The sequence below is a fragment of the Cannabis sativa genome, chromosome 6 (assembly GCF_029168945.1).
Source record: "Cannabis sativa cultivar Pink pepper isolate KNU-18-1 chromosome 6, ASM2916894v1, whole genome shotgun sequence".
Classification (NCBI taxonomy): domain Eukaryota; kingdom Viridiplantae; phylum Streptophyta; class Magnoliopsida; order Rosales; family Cannabaceae; genus Cannabis; species Cannabis sativa.
In genome coordinates this window covers 4,992,320-5,012,918 of record NC_083606.1, presented here as the reverse complement: position 1 = coordinate 5,012,918, position 20,599 = coordinate 4,992,320, and the positions used below count along the sequence as shown (strand labels likewise).

At 30.8% G+C, this 20,599-nt stretch overlaps 1 protein-coding gene across 1 annotated transcript; it reads left to right on the top strand.

Annotated features, from left to right (window-relative positions):
* The first annotated feature begins 16,026 nt into the window (after positions 1-16,026).
* On the top strand, positions 16,027-20,173 carry LOC115725636 (preprotein translocase subunit SCY1, chloroplastic). Its single transcript, XM_030655216.2, has 8 exons — positions 16,027-16,361; positions 17,494-17,648; positions 17,755-18,140; positions 18,269-18,568; positions 18,688-18,777; positions 19,138-19,261; positions 19,523-19,686; positions 19,863-20,173. Exons 1-8 carry the CDS (start codon positions 16,174-16,176, stop codon positions 20,091-20,093), a joined length of 1,638 nt encoding a protein of 545 aa, XP_030511076.2. The 5' UTR covers positions 16,027-16,173; the 3' UTR covers positions 20,094-20,173.
* The last annotated feature ends 426 nt before the right edge of the window (positions 20,174-20,599 follow it).

Below are 20,599 nucleotides of genomic sequence, written 5' to 3'. Positions count from 1 at the left end.
TTACTTGTCTTGGTTTTGGTTAGAGTTAGTTAATATCTGTTACTTTCAATTAAAACTTCATTTTTGTATAAATATAAATTATAACAAATGTTTAATCAATAATAGATTATTTCTCTCTTTTTTTTCTCTTTTCTTCTCTTCTTTTCTTTCTTTTTTCGTGTTCTTTCTTCTTTCTCTTACAATGTCAAGAAGATCAAACCAATCCAACACAATTAGCTAATTAACCAATAAACAATATTTTTGAAAAACTACACATATTTCACATAAAGAAAATTGAGCAAAATCAACCTAATAACCAAAGTTATAGCCCTAGACAGAGTACATAAACAAAAATTAAGTACCCAAATTAAAATATATAACACTATATTATAATCTTGATCAATTAACAAGTTCAATTAAATATTGTCCTTTTATTCAGTTCCCAACTTAATAAAAATGGTATAAATTACTACTCAATATTTAACTATAATAATAACCTTAACTAAATTAAAATTTTGTTCCATATAAATATTGATGTTATTAATTTATTATATTTTCTTTTAGTACTTATATATAGGGATATGTTTTTGTCCCGTAATGTACTTTTACGGAATGTATTCTGTGGTACATTAAATGGATCTCAGGGTATATTAAATGAGTATTAAGGTATGTTTCTACTTTTTAACCCTAATTACCCCTAGATCAATCTCAGCCGTCAAATCAAATAACTCTCTCATCTGACGGTTGTCGTACATTACGGATTACAATCCGTGAAAGTACAATAACAAGACAAAATCATATCTATATATATATATACATATATTGCATATATATATACCCTAATAATTTGTGGCCACATGGTACGTATAGCTAGCTAGCTAGGTTGTCCACACTAATCTATAGAATAAATTTTCTAAAAAGAGACAAACAGTTAAATTAAAACACATAACATGATTTGATTTTTTTTTTTTTTTTTTGCTGTGTTGATGATGATGATATCTCAAAAAACAGAATAGTAGTCATTATAATTTAAGTTAGTCAATGATAATTTGATAATTGGCAAAGTCAAAAATTGATGAAACAACAAGTTGTAATACACTTCTAGAATTTATATATATATGTATAAGTTTTTCCATTAAAGGTCAAAAAAAATTATTGAAGCAACGCGCATGCACTAGTGAGAAATAGTGATCAATAATAATAAGTCTTCATCATCATCAACTTATACATGTTTGGCTACGTAAATTAATATGTCATAATTAAAACATAAATATATATGTCAAATAATCAAATTATATTATATAGTTTCCATTGCAAAGTCAAAAAATTATATAATATATAGGGATATGATTTTGTCCCGTGATGTACTTTCACGGAATGTATTCCGTGATGTAACAGCCGTTAGATGGGAGAGTTATTTGATCTGAGGGCTGAGGTTGATCTATGAGTTATTAGGGTTAAAAAACGGTAACGTACCATGAAACTCATCTAATGTACCCTGAGACTCATCTAATGTACTACGGAATACATTCCGTGAAAGTACATCACGACCGAACAAAATCGTGTCTCTATATATATATATTTTGGTTTCAAGATGAAACCCCACATTAGTCTAGACTAAATGCATGCTTAATCTAAATGACGGAGTTAGGGGGCGGAGGGTGTCGTGGGTCCCCCAATTTTTTTTTCTTCATTTTTTTACTTTTTTTTTTATAAAAAAAAGATTACATTTATGGCATAGAGAGATTTGGAATCGGTATCATCTCCTTTTCGAATGTGAATATAGTTTTAAATGTTCTGAAAAGGTAAAATGTTGGCTAAATTAGAGAGTTATGAACACTCTTGGCACTATTCCAAACCATTTCAAGATCCAAGATGTCCAAAGTGAAGAAAAAAATGGTACTAGCAACTATAACAAGTTTGACTTATATTAAATATGGATGAATGGGAAACAAAAATTACAAACTATTCATACTTAAGCATAATGTCAAGAATAGAATTAATTGTGTTAGACTTAAAGAATTTTCAATTGAAGATAAAAGCATGATTTGATGCTTAATTTAATTTTATAGATGTAAATAGATTATAGTCAAGCCTTGTGAGGTGGTGAATAGTTTGTAAAGAAAGTTTAATTAATGCAATATAATTTTCTGATTTATCAAAAAAATATTACATGTAAAATATAATTAAAAATAATAATAAATAACTTTTTATTTTTTTATATGCATGCATTGGATCCCCAAATTTTTGACTTACGTCCTCCTAATTTAAGAATTAATTAAGCTTTATGTTTTACATAGATAAGGGCTTCTCCAAATAAATATATATATTGGGAAGCTCTTGTTCTTAAATAATAATTAATTTAAATAAACTAATTAATTACTACTTTATTAGAAGACTAATTACAAATGTAACAATTTTCAATCTTTGTATTTAACACATTTAATTTACGACTGCTAACTACTTATTATAACACAATTAATTAACATCTTATATAGAGATAAATAATTAGTATGATATAATCGTATATATATATATAATAATATGTATTATAAATAAAAAAAAAAAAAGTATATTACGTAAATCTAGCGATAATTACAAGACTTTTCTACTTCTTAATTAATTAATTTGTATATACTAGCTAGCTTTTTACGTACGTATAACAACTCTAGCTAATTTTTATTAAATATTATAATTACAATTTTTATAAAAGAAAATATATAATTAATATTTTTTTTGAGAAATTTAATATATAATTAATATTAAAGAATAATAATTGATGACAATATGAAACTCAAACTTAGAAAAAAAAAAATTGTAATTAAAAAAAACTTAATAATCTTAATTACACAAAAAAATGGTTATTACATCATTATATATAATTAATATGATGGTACTTTATTATAATCGATAATTTTGACCTAATTCGTACGTTGGTGGTCGATTTTACAGAAATAATAAATGCATGATTTTTTTAAAATAATAATAATAAGAAGAAGAAGAAGAAGAATTTACCTTGAGCAAATTATCTTAAATTATTTGTTGATTTAATTTATAAGTTAATTAGCAAAAATGACTAAATTATAATCACATGAATCAAAAAAACCATGCGTGTCGGCTGCCTTGCCAGCTTTCTTTGTTTTTTTTTTTTCTTTTTTCTCTTAAAAAAACTGTTAATTATGGTCCATATATTTATTTTACATATTTAATTACACAAATAAATAAAAAAAAATCTATTATATAATTAAATATCAAAAAAAGAAATAGAAAAATCGCTTTCTTTCTTCAACTTGTTAGGACGGTGCATACATATAAAACTTGACCACGAAATTTCCTGTCTTTTTTTTTTTTTAATAAAAACACCTTTTTGAAATTAAAAAGGTGAAGAAATTAAAAAAAAACATTGCTTTTCTTCTCCTCCTCGTATTAAAAGGTGATGCAGACATATAATTAATATAAATATATATATGTTTGGCTTCAATCAATAATCTTTGGCAAAATTTGGAGCAAAAATAATGTGTCCAATTTCATTCAATTTTACTAATATGACGATTGCCCATGTACTAAATTATATTCCTCAAACATTTGATATGTACAAAATTGTACCCTTGGAACTTTGGCATGTACAAAACCATGTATTTTCATTTACGTTAGGCTTTTGTTAGTAAGTTTTTAAATTCAACAATCTCAATAATTCTGGCAGAATATTTGTAACCACCTGAAAAGTTAAAGATGTTAGAATACTGTAAACTCTGAATATAGCCCTAATTAATTCAAGAGAATCAAACAATAAGATTAAGGAATAGCGGAAGCGTACCGGAGTCCATAGAATCGATCTTTGATTGGTATGATCTTCCAATTTTGCATCAAAACCTTTGAAACCTTATTTTCTTGATGATGGGGATTCAAGAACTCTGGAAAAATACTGATACGATGCAAAATGGGGACCATTACCCGTTATATTACCAACAGACAAACCTGTTGGCAATATTTTTGACTATTTCTATTTGGCCCCTCATCAATATAGAAATTGTCTAATTGGTATCCACATATTAAAATCATAACAATCATGCCCTTAAGTCATAAACTTTATTCCAAAATAGACCACATAAATTTGACTTATTTATTTGATGACCCAACACACATTTTATATATACAATTGTGACCCCAATAAATTCTAACAATCTCCCACTGGTCACATATGTATACATATAAATGTGTTAACCTTATTGAGCTCATAACTTTGTCATCATAATCATAGGCATGTGCAATCTCGTCCATTAACTATATCAACATAGGATCAAAGCGATTTTCGTTGTATCAATCACAACTAAACCCATCAATGGTCACATACATCAACATAGCCAAATGACATAGATCAATTATGATAATGTGGTATGAAAATTACATGCATGGTGATCTATTCATGTCAATTTTCAATTGGTCCTACTTTACTTTATGGAGATCAAAACTTTAGCTTAAATGTACAAAGTGAAATAAACTGAATAACATAATTTCTGATCAGAAAAATATCCAAATACACATGTTTCATGAAGCAAATAAAACACACTAAAGACAAACTCCCACTGAATCTAGATATCCTCATAATCTAAAACACCCATACGAGCAGTGTGCTCGTGAAAGACCTTGGGTGGCAAACCCTTAGTAAGGGGGTCTGCAATCATGGAGTTTGTACCTAAGTGTTCTATACAAATCTGCCCACTTTGTACCCTTTCTTTTACAACAAGGAACTTGATGTCAATGTGTTTTGACTTAGTCGAGCTCCTGTTATTGTTGGAATACAATACAGTTGATTTATTGTCACAATACAACTTAAGTGGTCTTTCAATTCCATCCACAATGCGCAGCCCAGTGACAAAGTTCCTCAGCCATATACCATGGTTGGATGCCTCATAACATGCAACAAATTCTGCTGCCATGGTGGATGAAGCTATGAGTGTTTGTTTTGCACTCCTCCATGATATAGCTCCACCACCTAACAGATATATGTAGCCCGAAGTAGATCTCCTACTATCTTGGCATCCCGCAAAGTCAGAGTCAGAGTATCCAATGATCTCAAAGTGATCTGACCTCCTATATGTGAGCATGTACTCTCTTGTTCTCTTCAAATATCTCATAACCTTTTTGGCTGCTTTCCAGTGATCAATTCCTGGATTGCTTAAGTATCTGCCTAACACTCCAACAATGTACGCTATATCCGGACGCGTACAAACTTGAGCATACATTAGACTCCCAACAGCCGAAGCGTAAGGAATCTTTTGCATTTCTTGAATTTCAAGGCTTCCTTTAGGGCATTGTTTAAGACAAAATTTGTCTCCTTTAACGACAGGGGTATCACCTGGTCTACAATCTTGCATGCCAAACCGTTTGAGTACTTTATCGATATAGCCCTTTTGTGATAATCCAAGAATACCCCGAGAACGGTCTCGATGTATTTGAATTCCTAAAACAAAAGAGGCGTCACCAAGATCTTTCATCTCAAAATGCTTCGATAGAAATCTCTTGGTTTCGTGCAATAAGCCTATATCATTAGTGGCAAGCAATATGTCATCGACATATAGAACCAGAAATATACACTTACTCCCACTAAACTTATGATACACACAATCATCAACAGCGTTCATCTCAAAACCAAATAAGAGAACCACTTGATGAAATTTGTGGTACCATTGACGGGAAGCTTGCTTGAGTCCATAGATGGATTTCTTTAATTTGCAAACCATATTCTTTGGGTCACCGACCACAAAGTTTTCTGGTTGCTCCATATAAATTGTCTCATCAATGTCGCCATTGAGAAACGCTGTTTTAACATCCATCTGATGTAACTCAAGATCAAAGTGAGCAACAAGTGCCATTATTATCCTAAAAGAGTCTTTCGATGAAACCGGAGAGAAAGTCTCTTTATAATCAATGCCTTCTTTCTGAGTATAGCCTTTTGCTACAAGACGTGCCTTAAACCTCACCACATTACCATTTTCATCCCTCTTGGTTTTAAATATCCATTTACAACCAATTGGTTTTACACCTTCTGGTAATGGGACAACTTCCCAAACTTTATTGTCTTGCATAGACTTATTCTCTTCATTCATGGCATCATTCCACTTATGAGAGTTAGAACTTTTCATGGCTTGATGAAAGTTGATTGGATCATCTTCCATCATTCCAATGCCATCCTCATGTTCTTGAAGATACACTATATATTCATCTGGATTAATAGCATTTCTTCTTTCTCTAGTGGATCGTCGCAAAGGCACTTGTTCTTGAGGTTGTTGAGTTTGTACCTCTGGGGTTTGATTGACTATGTTTGGTTGCTCTTGATCTAAAACTTGATCAATATTAGGAATGGAATCCTGGATATTGTCAAAAGCAACTATTGGAATAGGAATCAACTCATTCTCAAGAGGAGTGGTTGATTCTAAATCCTCCTCAAAAACAAAGTCTTTAACCGTATTTCTCCCCCCAAACTCAATATCCTCAAAAAACTTTGCAGTTCCCGTTTCAAATATATTCTTTACTTTGGGATCATAAAACTTGAAACCCCTGGATCGTTCGTAATATCCAATAAAGTAGTGCTCACGGTTTTGGGTTCCGGCTTCTTTTCATTTGGCCTATAAGGCCTAGCCTGTTGGACATCCCCAAACATGAAAGTGCTTAAGACTAGGCTTTCGCCTGTCCAAAGCTCATAAGGTGTTTTTGCGGTACTTTAGTTGGTACCCCGTTCAAAATATAGGCCGCCGTCTTAAGTGCCTCTCCCCGCAGTGATTCGGTAAGGTTGAATGACCGATCATACTCCTTACCATATCTTTAAGAGTACGGTTTCGTCTTTCAACAACACCATTCATGCTAGGAGATCCCGGCATAGTGTACCGTGGGACAATTCCACACTCCTACTAGATATACGGCAAAAGGTCCTGGACGTTGTTCACCTGATCCGTCATATCTGCCATAGTACTCACCACCACGGTCAGACCTGACTTTCTTTATTCTTTTGCTAAGTTGATTCTCAACTTCAGCCTTAAAAGATTTGAACACTTCCAACACTTGAGACTTTTCATGAAGTAGAAATAGGTACGCATATCTTGAGTAATCATCTATGAATGATACGAAATATCGTTGACCATTCCAAGAAGGTGTAGGAAATGGCCCACAAATATCTGTATGTATCAACTCTAAGACATCGGTAGCTCTTTTCGCACCCAATTTCTTTGTTTTGGTCTGTTTGCCTTTGATGCATTCAATACAAACATCAAAGTCTGAAAAATCAATTGAATCTAAAATTCCATCAGATACAAGTCGCTCAACTCTATTTCTAGAGATGTGACCTAACCGTTTGTGCCATAAGGAACTTGATTTTTCATTATCCATTTTACGCTTAGTACCACGTGATTCAACATTCAAGGTTTCATTATAAGAAGCAACGGTGTCAAGCAAATATAAGTTGTCATAAACCATAAGAGAACCAGTTCCAACAGTATTTGAATTAATAGATAAACTAAAGCAATTGTTTCCAAATGAACAGCAATAACCCAATTTGTCCAAACAAGAAACAGAAACCAAATTCCGTCTAAAAGACGGTACAACAAAAGTATCTATCAAATCCAAATAGTAACCAGTACTTAATAACAACCTAAAATGCCCTATTGCTTCCACATTTACCGACTTGCCATCTCCTACATAAATGCTTCTTTCAGCATCATTTGGCTTTCGGTAACTCGAGTAACCCTGCATAGAAACACTGATGTTAGTAGTAGCACCAGAATCTAACCACCAAGTGTTTCTTGGTACTGAAGCTAAATTTACCTCAGAACAGACCAAAGTAAGAAATGTACCTTTCTTTGCTCGCCATGCAATGTACTTAGCACATTCTTTCTTCATGTGTCCTTTCATGTTGCAAAAGAAACAACCATCATCACTGTTGGTTTGAGTTTGTTTCTTATGTGCAGGACCTTTATCCTTAACAACCTCATTCTTTCTTTTCTTGCCCTTATCTTTAGAGGTGCTTGCCAAATGAGCACTTTCAGTCTTCTCTTGCTTCAATCTTTCTTCCTCTTGAACACAAAATGAAATGAGCTCATTAAGAGTCCATTTCTCCCTTTGGCAGTTGTAACTGACTTTAAATTGACTGAATTGTGGAGGAAGAGAGATAAGCACTAAATGCACAAGCAAGTCATCTGAAAGCTCAAGCTTTAGTGCCTTCAACTTTGAAGCAAGGTGAGACATTTCCATAATGTACTCCCTTATGTTTTCCTTGCCCTTAAACTTCATGGAAATAAGTTTCTTTAAAAGAGTACTTGTTTCCGCCTTATCGCTTTTTGCAAAGCGCTTCTCAATTTCAAAGAAGGAAAGTTGTGGCATCGGTGACCTCCTCGGACACCGCACCCCTAAAAGCCTCAGGTATGCCGCGCTTAATGATCATAAGACTCATGCGGTTTGAACGGTCCCACTTCTCATAAATTCTCCTTTGCTCGGAGGTACTAGTATCCGTAAGAGAAGCAGGACGATCCATCCTTAATGCAAGGTCAAGATCCATGCAGCCAAGAACAATAAAAATGTTCTCCTTCCAGTCCTTAAAGTTATTACCATTAAGGACCTACATCGAATTAAGATTAGCGAGATACACTAGCAACAAATTTGAAAAGAACAATACAATTACATAAATAACATGCTCATATAAGAATCCAAATAAAACAATAAATTCAAATATTGGTTAATCCCATCTCAAGATACCAAACACAACATTAATATTAAGTCTTTGGACAGTAATATTAATTGTAAGCGGTACTCTTGTTGTAGTGATCAAATATTGACAATAAATTATGTCAAACAATATGCAATCTTTGGACTAACATATTATTCACACAAAATTCCTTATAATTGTCACACATTTATCACCACAAACATGCATGAAATTCATCCAAATATTAACTCACCTTTGGGTTAGTTAATAAATTTATGAATTACATACACACCATTATCATAATATTTTTATTAAATTAATCTACACAAAAGAGATCACTTTGGTGATATTTTATTTCAATTAATTTAATTAAATATTAGATATCCTTAATAAATTTTAAAACCAAAATTTGAATTAAATTGTTACTGTATTATTATTATTATAATTAAAATTATTATTTATTTTAATAATAATAATAATAAATAATAATAATAATGATAAAGCAAAAGGAAGAAAATAAATGCATATCAGATGCATTCTCTCTCTCGCAGCCGAGAACAAACTGTAATTGCGATATATATATATAGATAATTCTATCATATATATGGAATAAAAATCATCGCAACATTAAATTACATTACAGTATATATATATATATATCTTACATACTGTAATCAAACGATATTAAATTCTTCACATGCACACACACAGAATGCACACACATTGATGTAAATGGATAGGGGCGTAAACCATTTACCATATATGTCGACACCATATATATAAATATACACACAGGATGCATATATGTCGACACCATAAACACAATGAAATATAGATTTTGGCATTTATTAAATTGGGAAAGTAATTAACTGGAAGACCACAACACTACAATATATTCTCAAGAACTAATTTAGGGATGCTCTTGATACCAAATGTTAGAATACTGTAAACTCTGAATATAGCCCTAATTAATTCAAGAGAATCAAACAATAAGATTAAGGAATAGCGGAAGCGTACCGGAGTCCATAGAATCGATCTTTGATTGGTATGATCTTCCAATTTTGCATCAAAACCTTTGAAACCTTATTTTCTTGATGATGGGGATTCAAGAACTCTGGAAAAATACTGATACGATGCAAAATGGGGACCATTACCCGTTATATTACCAACAGACAAACCTGTTGGCAATATTTTTGACTATTTCTATTTGGCCCCTCATCAATATAGAAATTGTCTAATTGGTATCCACATATTAAAATCATAACAATCATGCCCTTAAGTCATAAACTTTATTCCAAAATAGACAACATAAATTTGACTTATTTATTTGATGACCCAACACACATTTTATATATACAATTGTGACCCCAATAAATTCTAACAAAAGAGGCATAATTTAATACATATAAGTGCAAGAACAAAAATTCTAGTTAGTCTAATTAGCCTAATTATTTTATATAATATAGTTTATTTACAGCAAAAATCTCACCTAGTGGCGTGCTAAAAAATTTATTTAAGAATTTAAGTGCAACAAAATAAAATATATTTTTGATAACAAAAAATTTATATAAGAATTTTAAGTACAATAAAATTGAACTAGATAAGAATATTTACTACCAAAAAATTTGTATAAAAAATTTTAAGTGCACAAAATAAAGTAAATTAATAAATATTTATATGGCAAATATATATAATTGACCATCTTTGTCCTATAATTTGAGGGTGTCGATCTGAATCTACCATGGGTAGTTTGGTCATATACTTATATTATATGTATTACGTACCCCAATCATGATTAATTTTGATGCATTATATATTGTCACGTAAATATTTCACCAAAAGTAATAATTATAGTAAATAGTAATGCAACTTGTAAAACAAGGCTTATTCATTTGTTTTAAGTGTACTAATCTTATTCGATAATAAGATAATAATAATAATAATAATAATAATAATAATAATAATAATAATAATATGTCTTTGGTTCACAAAAATCGTGGCAAAATCGATTTTAGTCGCGTGTCCATAAATAAATAATAAGAATAACTCTTTTTAATCCTTTATAATAAATATATATATTAAGAATTTTTGTCAAAAAAATTTATATATATGCATTTATTTATATATTAGACTTTAAGTAAAATTATATAAATATTTATATACTATTCTAATATAAGTACTTATTTATATAAAATGATGTTGCTATAACAAATCTTTTAGTATAACCGTCCAATAAAATAATTAATTTGACACAAGAATGGACTTAATTCAAATCCAAATAAATGGATTTATTTTAAACAACTTAATTATTTTGAAACCATAAATAGATCATAAACTAATTTTAACATTTTTAATTTGTAACAATTAATTGAAAAATTATCACTCTAATTGTTCTAGCTATATATAGGTATTGTTCTATATAATAATAAATCTCTCTCTCTATATATATGTATATTACAATAGCATGTGCGACCACTATTTTTTTCTATTTTATTTAAAAACTTTTAAAAAAATTACCCCTTAATTATTGTTTATATTATATAATTAGTATTAAAGTGCATGCATGGTGTTTTGATGTAGAAATTAGGTGAGAAGCATTTGTCAAAATGATCTACAAGTAAAGCACTAACAATAAAAAGTTGGAAAAGGTGCCCTAACCCTAGCAAGATATAATAAACCTAATTGTACAATAGATATATTATGATTTAGATATCCTAAAAAGTTAACATAAGACAAAAGCAAACACAATTTTTATTTATTTATATAGATATATAAGTTATATATATATGAAGAGGTAGAACATAGTTTATTTGAGTTAAACATGCTTTTTAACCTACTTTGGTTATTGTTTTGCTTTTGTCATCTTCTTTAAAAAGGTTGAAATCAAAGTCTAAAATAAACTCTCTTCTTCTTTACCCACCTCTATAAATATATATATATATAAATATATATCCAACAAAAAAATAATGTAGGTCCAATATTTGGTTTACCTAAACCCCTTTTTAAATTAAAATTATTTAATTATTTAATTTTAAATTATAAATAATATTAATATATGAAAATAAATTCATCAACTTTTTTTTTTCTGCCTTTAAAAAGAAGATGCTGACATCTTAAGGCTTCTAATTTTTTAGTGGAAAAAGATAAGGAAATATGGCCTTTGAAAAGGTGTGATTAATATTAATTAATTAATTAATTAAAATTGTCTTCTTTTAATAAGGATCATTATACCTTTTGTATTATTATTATAGTATTAACAGAATATTATTTGCATTAATTCCTATACACATAAACTAATGAATAAATGGGATTTAAAATAAAAATAATTTTTAATTACAAAAATAATAGAAATGGAATGTGTGAATTTGGATTTTTATGAGGGCAAAGACAAGTATATGACAAAGCACAACATTTATTTATTTTTATTTTGCTCATCTTTTTGTAGATATGCAGGCTTTTTCTGTCCATCACGCTTACCTGTTCCCTATCACACCAAATTATTAAATTATTATTAATTCATTTTTAATTATAATTTTCTCACTTTTCTATCTATAAATTATTATTATTTTTTTTTTTTAATGTGTGGGACTAACCAATTTTGGCACTTTTTACTCATTATTCATGAAGATCTATCCTGCCAATACAAGAAAAAAAAAGTAATTAATTTGATATTAATTATAAGTGGATTATAATACAAGCAAACTAGGGCAATTAATTAATTAACCCACTTTTGTATGATTTATGAATAAACCCTAGCTAGCTATTTATAAAATTCCCATTTTTGGGATGAGATAAATTATCTATGGAATTTTTTCTCTAAAACTCAATTATATAGAATTGTTTAATTAATTTATATATATATATAAATTGAAGGTTACTCTCCTTGTTTATTACTCCTCCTAATTAATAATTAAAACAAAAGCAGCCCATCCATGAAGGATGATTTGTGCTTTATCATTTTGTAAAGGTGTGAAGATCATAATAATATATATAAATAAATAAATAAATAAAAGCTAGGTTAATAATTAATTAAAGACATCCACCAAAAAAACTTTTTTGAAAGAAGAAGAAGAAGAAGAAATGAATTAAAAGTGGTATTATTTGGGTTGAGCTTTTTAGGAAAGGAAAGGAGACAAGAGCTAAAAGGGTGTTTATATATGCACATCTTTCAACCAATATTATTATCAACCTATCTACACTCTTGTTAAATATCACAATCTTTCCTACTTTTCATTATTTCTATCTTTTTAATTTCTTCAGTCTTCATTCATATATATATTTATATAGCATTCTCAAAAAGATGCATGGGTGTACTTCATTGTATCCTTGATTTTTAGATATCTATAAACTCAAGTTTATTTTATAAATGTTTTTTTTTTTTTATGTTTATCGTAGTTATTTAAGATATTTTTTAAAATTTTAAATTTTTTTCAATAATATGTCTTGACCAAAATAGAGTTTGAAATTTTATTGCATTTGGCTGTAAATATTGAATAAAGTACCACTACAAAAAAACAGCTAATTTTAGTTTATAACATAAATTTTTGTGACTAAATGTGATTTTTAGTCACAACAAAATGTTACTTGTGACTAAAACATAGTATTTAACTATAATTGTCACTAATTTAGTTTTAGTCACAACAATTATTGTAACTAAAAATATATTTAGTCACAATTTAGCCACATACTTTTTAATTAGTCACAACATAAAAATGATAATTTATAGTTAGTCACAACTTTTTTACTTTTAGTCAAAGTTTTGTTGTGACTAATAAAATTTTGTGTAGTGTACTTATGTACAATTTTTAAAATTTCTTAAAATTTTGGTAAGATATATGATTTCAACAGTTAAAATAAGCCAATAACAAGAATAATAGGCGTGTACCATGTACACTCCTTATTGGGAAAATCCCTATAATATTAAACCCAAAATCTTATTACTAAATGAAGTGCCATTCTTATCAATTTAGGCATACAAATACTTAATTCATAAGTGGAAAATTTCTCTTTTTCTCTTAAAAAATATATATTTATTTATTTGATTTCTTAACAAAGATATTTTTTTCTCTGATTTCTTAACGAATATTGTTTCTTCATTGTACTCTGATAGAACTCTAAGAAATTAAAGCCCATTAGAACGAAAAAGGCCCATCAGAAAAATCGGCCTGCATTATGGACCTCCAATGCTGATTGATGAGCTATCAAAGGCCTTCATGTTGTGGGCCTATTGGGCTCTCTAATCACAAGGGAAGTTTGCCCACTTCCTCCTCAGGGAATATTATGGTGTCTAAAATTTGTGATGTTAAATTTCCTCATTAGATTTTCATTCAGATGATTTTTAAGGTAAAAGTTTGCAAAAATATAATTTTTTTTTTAAAAAAAATTTATATTTTATAGGAAAATATTTAGAAAAGAATTAAAAAATATGAGAAAACAGTATAAACTAATTGGTTATCCATCTGGTTACTCTAAGTGTGTTTCGTATGAGGTGTTCAAAATAATATAATTAATTGGAATAATAAAGTGGAGAATATAATTATCTATAAACTTATAACTGTGTTTAGTTATGCAATGAAATATTTAGTTAGATTTCTGTTATTGACGCAATTTTTTGTCAACAAATCTAAGAAGATCGTTAACGAGCAAAATGAACACAAGTATTCGTCAATTGAAGTAAACCAATTGATCGAAAATAAATTTAACAAAGATGAACACGAGGATTTTATAGTAGTTCATCCCCTTTTCAGCGGTAATAGGCTACTCCACTTGGGATGTTATTGGTCTCAATACTTAAGGAGAGTTCTCTAGAGTTATGTTCTCCAAGAGTTCAGTTCTTAAGTGAATTTTTTAGAATGAGAAAGCAGAAGTTTGTGAGAAGGAGTTGACCTCCTTTACAATTAATATAACCTTTATATAAGTTATCATCGACTATCTTAGGGTTTAAAATCTCTTAACCCAAGACGCACTTTCTCCTAACTATAGTTAAGTTTAAAATACAAAATAATAACAAAATTATATTTTAAAAGAAATATCTAAAAAAATGATAATTGCTAAAAGATATCTTTAATCCACACATGTTGGCTTATTTTCATCACGAGAAGCACGTGCATATTGATAAATAACACATGTCGAGATCATGATGTTGATGACTCGTGAGGAGCACGTGCTAAAGTGAGGAGCATAAGCTCAAAGCTTGAGCTCTCATGGCAGATTTTGATTGAGAGCATGATTTTGATTTTTGTTATGTGGAGATCGATGTATGGATAATGTATAATTATTCTGTGAAGTTTAGAATGATTTGGTGGGGTTTTGAGAAGTTGAAAGTTGAGTTTTTTTTTTTTCTATTGAAAAAACGGTCTGCTGTTTTTGGTATTTTTGGAAGAACCAAAATTTATATTTTGGCCATAACTTTTCACTTGGGTGTCTATTTTAAATGTTGTATATACTATTCGAAGCTTGCAGTGAGCTCTGTAATATGGTATATTTTAGAGTCAAAGTATAAGTATTATTTTAGGGTATTTATACCACGAGATTTGGTAGAAAATTCTAGATTGTTTTATGCGAGTATTAGGTAGTATTTTTGAATAGACACTTATAGGTTTACCGTTGTTGTGACATAGGGCCGAGGTCATCAGGTATTTTCTCCACTCAGGTTGGCCGAATGCATAAATCTAGATTAAATGTAAGAAAAATACATTTGTACCACATAACATGGCAAGTACGATTAAGATCATTTGTGAATTAAATAGTTGTGAAAATAACAAGACGGTCATTACTGTTATGAAAGCAAGGTGACGGTTATTACTGTTATGAAAGCAAGGTGACGATTATTACCGTTATGAAAGCAAGGTGACAGTCATTACCGTTATGAACACTGCACACCCAATAACACACTTGTTCCATTTATTTTTGTAAGGGTAAATAGTGGCATAAGTACCGAAAGTTTTAGGATTGTAATCGACATAAACTCAATGTTTATTTTTAGCGGCATAAGTACCCAATATTTGCAAAACTGTAATATTTCTCTAATTTTGTCAGTATAGAGTCTGCTCAGGGCACATATAAGGCCTAAATTTTTTATCATCAAGTCTAGATAGAAATTTATAGTATCAGTTACTTCTAAATATTCTTTTAATAAATTCAACACAGAGTCTGTACTAACAAAACTGAAAGAAAATTACAGTTTTACAAACATTGGGTACTTATGCCGCTAAAAATAAACATTGGGTTTATGCCGGTAACAAACATAAAACTTTGGGTACTTATGCCACTATTTACCCTACTATCCTTTTTGTAATTTCTTTCCACTTTTGGTATTTATGAAATATTTTAGAAAAAAATTATACCATAGTAGAGAAGATGACGTGGCAAATCTTATCACACAGACACCATAGTTGTACACAATTTTTACTCCGTACAGCAAGGAAGAACAACCACCGAAGCTGTGAAGGGAGAAAGAGCTAAGGAAACGGTTCCAGAGAGAGAGAGAGATAGTTATGTTGATAACGGTTAGAGAAGCTTCTTCTTCCTCTCCACTCTGCTACTCTTCCTTATCTCATAATAACAATCTCTGTTCTAAGCCCTCTCTCAGACTAAGAACTTCATCACTATGCCGTGCCAGCTTGAATCTTCACAGAAAACCTTACAACACCAATTCATGGAGCTTTGGCCTTCAATCCAACAGGTTTCCCGCTTACCCTTTTCACCTTTCTCTTCATTCTTTACATTTGTTCCCATTTTTATGGAATTATGCTCTCCAAGATTGGATTTTTATTACTTTTCTCCAATTGGGTCTTTTTGGTTTAGTTTTATTTTTTTCCCTAGTGAAGAAGATTACTTGTTTTTGCTGTTTGATGTTCCTATTGATGATTATAGAAGGGAAATGTTTGACAAAGTAAGGATTTTGAGTAATTGAGAGTGAGTAGTGGTTGAGATTAGATTGAACTGTGTGTGCTGATTTAGGAACTGATTAAATGATTGCTCAAGTTGTTAAGAGACTTGTCAATGAAAGAGGTTGTGGTGAATAGTGGTTAGGTATGTAGTGAGAGGTGCCATTGCCACCCATGTAGATGTTTTTTTTAAGCTTGTTTATGTTAAATGCCAATACCAGAAAGATGACATATGATGTGAAGATTATTGATTGATTCATTTTATAGTTTTATTAGGAATAGTTGATTACTGGCAAAGTAATGGCATAGATAATATTAGATTTAGTGTTAATGTGTGGAAATAAATTGACATATATAAGATGAATGAGCTACTTTTCTCATTCCGATTTGGTTTTGAGATAGAACCTCATTCAGCTTATCTCAAATTCTAACATGGTATCACGATCCGTTGTGAGTCCAAAGTGCCACTGGGTGTTGGGGTCTTTGACCTTTTTCAAAATCTACAAATTTTTTGACGTGTACACCCACAATAACTAAGCAATGATTTTCTTCATTTTTATCAGACAATGATAATCTTTCTTTAGTCATTTAGTAATCTTACCAGCCAAAGTCTCAAATTCCATTTTCTTTTGCTGATTTATATAGCAAATTTAATTATACCAAGCTCCTTTTTCCTATTACTCTTTGAAGAGTTTATAACAATTCTTTGTTTAGAAATTAGGACTTCACTTTCCAAATTTCTTTTAACAAAATAAAGAATAAAGATCTTATGCACATTGTTTAAATAACACTTTTTTCAGTACTTCACAGAAGAATAACACAAATTAAAATTTCAATTTATTATATTTCTTCAAAATTTATTAACAAATGGTTGGTAAAATATCACAATGAGATTCATCTCTTTTGCTGATTGTAATGACTTTTCAGCTCTGAAGGTGCAGTTTTTGATCCCTTGGGTATCAATCCAGATGTATCTTCTGGTTTGAATACAGCTTGGGAAGGTTTTGTTGGCTTGGTATCCCAAACATTTGAGAGTACTTCTGGTACAAAAAATGAGAAGCCCTCAGCTCGAGGAATGGCAGGTTTGCTTTGATGATCCTTATTGATGAAATTCCCTTTTATGTGTTTTCAAAGTGGACTTCTTTTTTGGTTGCTTTTATAGTTGATCAATATACCTTGATCTGACAGCTGCAATGGAGGATAGTTCCATAGATTTTGGTGACTTCTTCAAAGGCCCGTTGCCCGGGAAGTTTCTCATGCTTTTAGGGTACTTGGCCCTCTCTCGACTTGGTATATATGTACCTCTCGGCGGGGTTAATAGAGAAGCTTTCGTAGGAAACTTGGATCAGAACAGTTTATTAAGCACTCTAGATTCTTTTTCTGGAGGTGGTATTGGTAGACTTGGGATATGCTCACTTGGCATTGTTCCATTCATCAACGCACAAATTGTGTTCCAACTTCTTGCACAAATTTATCCTAAACTACAGGATCTTCAGAAGAGAGAAGGGGAAGCAGGAAGAAAGAAAATTCTTCAGTATACTCGGTATGCTTCAGTTGGGTTTGCCGTAGTACAGGTTAGGATCTCAACCAACAACAATTAATTCATTTGACTCGACAAAATGCATAGCAATCGACCACTTTCACTCTACAATCTAGATAAAATATGTGTTATCACTAATCGGTTTGTGATTTTTCATGGCAGGCCATTGGTCAAGTGTTCTTCCTTCGGCCTTATGTGAATGACTTCAGTACAGAGTGGGTTCTATCATCTGTTACATTATTAACACTTGGTTCAGTACTAACAACATACATTGGGGAGAGAATCTCGGACCTAAAACTCGGGAATGGCACATCACTTTTGATATTCACAAGCATTATTTCCTATTTGCCAGCATCGTTCGGTAGAACTATTGCACAAGCTTTGCAGGATGGAAATTATGCTGGACTTGCCATCATCTTTGTCTCTTTCTTTCTATTAGTCTTTGGAATTGTATATGTTCAGGTATGTATTTTACTTGTATATCACCCTTTTACTCAACCTGTAAGCTAAGGTCAATTACCGAAAAAACTTCTTTGTTGAGCGAATAAAATTATTCAAAATAATTTCATAAAGTGTTTCAGGAAGCAGAGAGGAAAATTCCAATTAACTATGCCTCAAGATACACCAGTAGAAGTGGAGGGCTTGAAAGATCTGCTTATCTACCCTTTAAGGTTTGAATTCCAATTTCGCTTACTTCTTTGATGTTAGATTTATGATTCGGATGGTTGTCTGTGATTGGAGCTAGTAAGAAATATGCTTGGGGTAATACATTTCTAGTGTTGCATCTTATTTTTTTTTCCAACTTATTTAAGTTTACAATCATCACAACTAGTTAACTTCAAAGTTGATATCTTTTTGATAATTTGTTGGAACCCTCAATGTGCTTCCTAGTTTTGTCATTCTCTTTCATAAAGTATTTTTATACGTTGTTACACTGTGATCGACACGATTTATCTCTTTTCGCTTTTGGCTTATGCAGATATGCCATGCTAAACTTGCAATTTTAACTTTTAAAATACTTACGAATGTAGGTAAACAGTTCGGGAGTTATGCCAATTATTTTTTCCACGTCGTCTTTAGCTCTTCCCGGTACAATAGCTCGGTTCACTGGTTTATCAGCATTAAAGAATGCTGCATTGACTTTAAATCCTGGGGGTAAGATTTATAAGCTCTCATACTATAGTTGGCAGTTGAGTAATTGGTGAAAAATTAGTGTCAAGTGTGTTTGTAAGGCTACTTTGCCAATTTGGAATTCGGAACTAAATTTTAACAATCAAATTTGCTTATTTTTTCTCTTTGTGAAGAATAGTATTTGCTGTGATTCATGATTTACTTGCATGTAATTAACAATACAAAATTCTTTTGTTAAGTTAAAGTATCGAACGGTCTTAAAATATTCTGAAAACTCTTTTGTAGGTTCGCTCTATCTTCCCACCAACATCCTATTGATAGCCTTCTTCAACTACTACTACACTTTCCTACAGTTGGACCCTGATGATGTTAGCGAGCAGTTGAAGCGTCAAGGTGCATCGATTCCACTTGTACGACCGGGAAAGAGTACAGCCGCCTTTCTTAAAACGGTAAAATTTCTGCCTTCCTAGCTCTTGTGTCGAAACAACGCATTGAATTTTCGTTAATCATGTTACCTTTGTGTGCCTCTCAATTGTGTTAAACCAAGTAATCTTCTTCTTTTTATGCAATCATGGGATTTTGACTAGAATCTTTAAACTTTGGTTTTATGGTTCTTTTGTTATAGGTCCTAAGCCGAATATCAGTGCTCGGTTCAGGTTTTCTGGCGGTCTTGGCTGCAGGTCCTGCAGTAGTGGAACAAGTCACTCACCTGACTGCATTTCGAGGATTTGCAGGCACTTCGGTTCTCATTCTTGTTGGTTGCGCAACAGATACCGCAAGAAAAGTTCAAGCCGAGATCATATCACAGAAGTACAAGAACATAGAGTTTTATGACTCTAACAAGTTTGGTCCATAGAAGACAAGAACTAATTTGGCTATTGTGTAGTTGTACATCTCTGTATGAAATATTTAATTAATGGAATTGTGATTCTCAAAGATGAGGGTTTTCACACACACACATATATATATATATGATGTCATGTATGTTTGAGCTAGTCCTCTAATTCTTAATTTTGGCTTTTGATTTGTACATAGTAACATAAGATGCATTTCTTTTAGTTGCTTGTAGCTGGGTTTTATGTTTTTGAATTTGAGGTTAGTTTAGTTTTTAACTTAAAAAGCATAGTATAAAAAACAAATATAGTCAATTGACAAACTGAGTTTTGTTCTTTTGAAGAAATGAAATGTGATAATTCATCTAAGTTCTAAGTTAATATTTGAGTTTTTATTTTCTAAAAGTATTGAAAGCTGATATTTTTCAAAATTGATGGATGTAATGTGTTTGTTTCATAGCATAAAAAAAGGTGTTATAAAGCACCATGAGAGTCACAAATAATATTATTTTTGTGTATTATCATAGTT

Coding starts and splice junctions, on each gene's coding strand:
- LOC115725636 (XM_030655216.2), top strand. CDS start 16,174: ATGTTGATAACGGTTAGAGAAGCTTCTTCTTCCTCTCCACTCTGCTAC. Junction 18,141..18,268: donor TTGGGTTTGCCGTAGTACAG/GTTAGGATCTCA, acceptor TTTTCATGGCAG/GCCATTGGTCAAGTGTTCTT. Junction 18,569..18,687: donor TTGGAATTGTATATGTTCAG/GTATGTATTTTA, acceptor AAAGTGTTTCAG/GAAGCAGAGAGGAAAATTCC.